Source organism: Humulus lupulus, chromosome 6 (genome assembly GCF_963169125.1).
Source record: "Humulus lupulus chromosome 6, drHumLupu1.1, whole genome shotgun sequence".
Taxonomy (NCBI): Eukaryota; Viridiplantae; Streptophyta; class Magnoliopsida; order Rosales; family Cannabaceae; genus Humulus; species Humulus lupulus.
The window spans coordinates 116,571,008-116,576,004 of record NC_084798.1 but is presented as its reverse complement, the minus strand read 5'-3'; the positions used below and the strand labels follow the sequence as shown (position 1 = coordinate 116,576,004).

General features: G+C 34.0%; 1 protein-coding gene across 2 annotated transcripts; it reads left to right on the top strand.

Moving 5' to 3' along the window:
• Nucleotides 1–921: 921 nt before the first annotated feature.
• Nucleotides 922–4,392, top strand: LOC133782471 (putative pentatricopeptide repeat-containing protein At3g16890, mitochondrial). 2 transcript variants are annotated; one of them, XM_062221789.1, is made up of 3 exons: nucleotides 922–1,151; nucleotides 1,523–3,913; nucleotides 4,148–4,392. In XM_062221789.1, the coding sequence occupies exon 2, from the start codon at nucleotides 1,622–1,624 to the stop codon at nucleotides 3,746–3,748; it is 2,127 nt and encodes a 708-aa protein (XP_062077773.1). In that variant the 5' UTR covers nucleotides 922–1,151; nucleotides 1,523–1,621; the 3' UTR covers nucleotides 3,749–3,913; nucleotides 4,148–4,392. The 2 variants fall into 2 exon arrangements, with proteins under 2 accessions (XP_062077773.1, XP_062077772.1); XM_062221788.1 differs by having other exon boundaries at nucleotides 4,055–4,392.
• Nucleotides 4,393–4,997: the final 605 nt, after the last annotated feature.

Below are 4,997 nucleotides of genomic sequence, written 5' to 3'. Positions count from 1 at the left end.
AATACCACCACACAAGGTGGACTACAACCTCCCACGCTTGGGATATTATTAACTAAATGAAAGACATAAATAAAATAACTCAAAACAAAACAAACATAAAATATATAAACTGACGCAAGGGAACAACACCTGACACTGAAGAGGACCACCACAGCCCAATCCCAAAGCTACCATCGATGAGATCGAACCCAACCCATCAAATCACACCATCACAGCAGAACCACCATCCTCCATCCCCAATAGATCTGAATCCTAGACCCCACTATTGACTAATCCAAACCCCGATCACATAACAAGAAGCTAAAGAGACGCTAGGTGCGACCTCCTCCAAGCGCTGGACCCAACCATCCCCCTGTATTAGACGACCACCTCTCTTGGCAAGGGACAACTAGCCATAGGCAAAAGTCAGTGGCGGCCCATGATTGAGAGATGTGAATGAGGCACTAGAAGATCCTCGACGACTTAAGGGTATAGAGAAAAACAAGAAACCCTAATATTGTTCACTTATTAAATATATTATTGACATTCATATTCATGAGATAAATTTCTAATGGAAAAAATTATTTGTTGATTTTTATTTTTTTTAAGAAAAAATAAAATTATAGATTGTAATAGAATTCCTTAAGGTTTTGTTTGGATTTTAGATTGTAGCAAGAAAAACTTTTATGAGGGAAAATAGAAGGAAAAAAATAGACAAAAATATTTGCCATAAATACGATAAGAGACTTTTGTTAATAATTTTTTTTTGTATATATTTATAATTGTTGAAAAAATTATATTACATTTAATTTTTAATTTTTTTAGAAAAAAAATTGTTAATTTAAATATGAGAAAATAAAATCCTTTTAATTTCATTTGTTTTAATTAAAATCCAAGATCTAAACAACCCTAACTAACCCTAACTAATTTGAGAGTGAAACATTCTCGCTCTAGTTCTTTTCCCCCTGTAAACCAAATTCTCCTAATTTTCATTGTAGTAAACATACGAGTCTCATTCACTCATCAAATTTTCATTGTAGTTAACACATGCCATAAGATTTCATTCCAATAACCTGTCTTCCAGACGCCACCTAAAATTTTAATTAGGCTTCCCTCATCAAATTTTCTTGCCGCCTATCGTTTTGCTGAGTGTAGCCTATAGATCATTTCAGGTTACCACCATCCCCCCTCTAAATCTATGGATTTTGTCTGGCTTTTTGAGTGCTTCTGATTTAAGTTACAAGTCTTTTGATTCTTCTTCTTGTGGTTTGTTGTATTGTTGCTTTGTGTGTTTTCTTTCCTTGTTAAATGTGATATTAATATTGAAGCAGCAAAAGCTCTTCTATTGAAGTGCTCTTGTACTACTGCTCATTTTCTTTGGGCTTAATGTTAAAAGGATGTTTTTTTACTTTGTGGTATGGTTCATAAAATCAAATATGCATGTTAGGGGTTGAGTGAGGGTATATATTTTCTCACTAAATATGAGGAGATTACTGAAATTGATGCTGACTGATGACAGTACTGTGATTGCATTGTTTTGCAGTCCAAATAGCCATAACCGACCCAAATACTGGTTAAACCGAGGCCACAAACAAGAATTGCTTGCATCTAGTGGTGTGCTTCTTGGCTCCTGCTCAAGGACATGAGAGGGTTTTCTTCTTTAGCTTCAAGGTCTTCGCCTGCATTGAGGAATCTAGCTAACAAACCATACAATCAGATAAAGTTTCAGAGACAGATTCCATTAAACATTATATCCAGAAAGGCTTTAAACCAATCTTCTTCAACAGGTAAGGATTCTCTTGTACATCCTCAACTTCGAAACCCCAGTTCAAGAGTTTCCATTTCAGCTCGTAAACAAAACCTACATTTTAATAATAATAACCCAATTGACCACCAATACATCGCTGAGGTTCTTTCGAGGAAAGACTGGTTTTTATTGTTGAACCACGAGTTTAAAGCCAAGGGATTTGTATTGAGCTCTCAGTTTGTAGCAAGTGTCCTTCATAATCAAGGAAACCCATCAAATTCATTGAAGTTCTATACATGGGTTTCGAATATTGACCCGTCGTTGTCAAAGAATCGGTCAATTCTGGGTGTTTTAGGCAGTACCTTTTATAGGAAAGGTCCTCTTGTATTGTCTGTTGAGTTGGTTCAGGACATTAGGAAATCTGGATTTCAAGTATCTGAGGAGTTGCTTTGTATATTAATTGGTAGTTGGGGGAGATTGGGCCTGGCAAAATATTGCGCTGAAGTTTTTGGTCAACTATCGTTCTTGGCTTTTAATCCAAACACAAGGTTGTACAATGCGGTTATAGATGCATTGGTGAAGTCCAATTCACTTGACTTGGCATATTTGAAGTTCCAGCAGATGTCAGCAGACAACTGTAGTCCAGATAGGTTCACTTACAACATTCTCATTCATGGAGTTTGCAAGATTGGTGTAGTAGATGAGGCTCTTCGATTAGTCAAACAAATGGAGAGTGTGGGATTTCCCCCTAATGTTTTCACTTATACCATGCTAATTGATGGCTTTTGTAATTCAAAGAGAGTGGAGGAGGCGTTTCAGATATTAGAGACAATGAAGGAGAGGAATGTAAGTCCAAATGAAGCTACTATCAGGTCATTTGTTCATGGGGTGTTTCGTTGCTTGGTCCCCAGTAAGGCATTTGAGTTACTTTTCAGATTTGTAGAGAATGGAACATTTTTTTCAAAATTAGCTTGTGATACTATTTTATATTGCCTTAACAATAATTCCATGGCAAGAGAAGCTGCTCAATTTTTAAGAGAAATTGGGTTGAAAGGTTATTTGCCAGACAGTTCAACCTTTAACGTGGCAATGGTTTGTTTGATAAAGGGTTTAGATCTTAATGATACATGTGAAGTATTTAAAAGTTTTGTAGATCGAGGTGTAAAGCCAGGATTTAATACTTACCTAGCTTTGGTTGAAGCTATGTATAAATCAGGAAGATGTGAGAAGGCAAATGACTTTCTAGAGCTGATGTTTAAAGATGAACTTGTATCAGACGTCTATTCGTATAACGTGGTAATTGACTGCTTCTGCAAGGCCAAAATGATGGCAAAGGCATCAGAGGCTTTCCAACGTATGATGCTTAGAGGTATTGCTCCTAATCTGGTCACTTTTAACATACTCATTACTGGGTATTGTAAAGTTGGAAAGTTAAGCAGAGCACGAGAACATTTGCTTATGCTTTTCGAGTTTGGATTTAAACCAGATATCTTCACTTTCACTTCATTAATTGGTGGCCTTTGTCGAGTACACCAGATAGAGGGTGCTTTTGATTGTTTCTTTGAAATGATCGAGTGGGGTGTCACTCCAAATTATGTTACATACAACATATTGATCCGCTCCTTATGTGTCATTGGAGATACAGGAAGATCATTGAGACTTCTGAAAAAGATGCAAGCAGATGGAATAAGACTAGATACTTTCTCCTTCAATGCACTTATTCTTAAATTTTTTAGGATGGGTAAGATTGAGAAAGTTGAGAATCTCTTTTGTTCCATGTTGGAAATGGGTGTAATTCCTGAAATTGATGTATACACTAATTTTATTCATGCATTATGTAAAGCTGGAAAATTTGATGAAGCCAAGGAGATATTTGTTTCTGTGGAAGAACATGGTTGTATTCCTGATTCTTATACTTGCAACTCCATTTTGGACTCCCTTGTCCATCAATGCCAATTTGATGATGCACGTAATGTAATTAAGAGTTTCAGTCAAAGGGCACAATTCATTTCTGGTTTTTAGGACGGGGTTTGTGATGCTCTTGCTGCTCTGGTTAGGTTTTGGCTTGGAAGGCTGATGGATTATCAGACAACATGATGTTTGCTTTTTTCACGTGTGAAATCAGTGCCCAGGATATTTATAGGGCCAAGACTGTTGTTCCTCTATTAAAATTGCACATTTTTTCAGGTACTTAAATATCACAACTGTTTTTGGCAAAAAAAAAATATCACAACTGTTATTTTTATTTTTAATTTGATAAATGAATCACAGTTATTCCCTTGTGAAGTTTGAATAATTTTAACTCACAAATCTCACAAATTTCAACAGTTTTTAAGGTTTAAGTGGGGGTGCCCAATTGAACCGCTGAGAACCGAGATATTGACTTAACAAAAGATGTTTCTTCGTGGATTCTATTGGCAGAGGAGCTTAACCACAAGCAGTTGTTGATGATGGAGCTCAGCTAATCTCTAGAGAGAGAGAGAGTTTTGAGCTTTAACACTAGATTATTCTGAAGCTTTGATAACTGGTGAAAATGGCGCAAACTCTTCTACAAGCTGTACCACTTTTTCATTCCTCTTCTATTGTTTCCTCCTCTTTCTCCAGTTCAAGGTTTCATACAGCTACAATATATTTATACATATATTAATCTTTTTTCTTTTTGTAAATGTTTATATCGGTATGTTTATATATAGGGTCCGTTTGGTAAAATTTTTGTTTTAAAATTTTTTAAACATAAAAATAGAAATATTATTTTATTATTGTTTTTTTTTATTTTTAAAAATAAAAATATGTTTGGTAACTATTTTTGTTTTTTGTTTTTAAAAATAAAAAAATAATAAACGTGTTTGATAACTTTTATTTTTATTTTTTGTTTAACAGTGTGATGTGTTAATTTGAAGAATTTAAAGAAAAAATGAAAACTGTTTAAAAAAATTTTGAAAGTGAAAATTTTCTATTTTTAAAATTTAATAAATTTTGTTTAAAATTTAAAAAAATAAAAATAGAGTTACCAAACGCTATTTTATGTTTAATTGTTAAATTTTTAATTAATTAAATAAAAAATTGTTTTTTTAATGGTTACCAAACAGCACCATAGCTTTTTAGGTAGGGGCTATTTTTGGTATATAGAGAAATTATAACTTAAATTTTTTTTTTGATATAATGGTGTACATTATAGTTATTGCAGACATTTCACTAGTTTTCAAGAAATTTTGAATAATTTACGGTGCCAAAATGAAAGTTCAAACAGTCTCTTTTACACATGTATAAA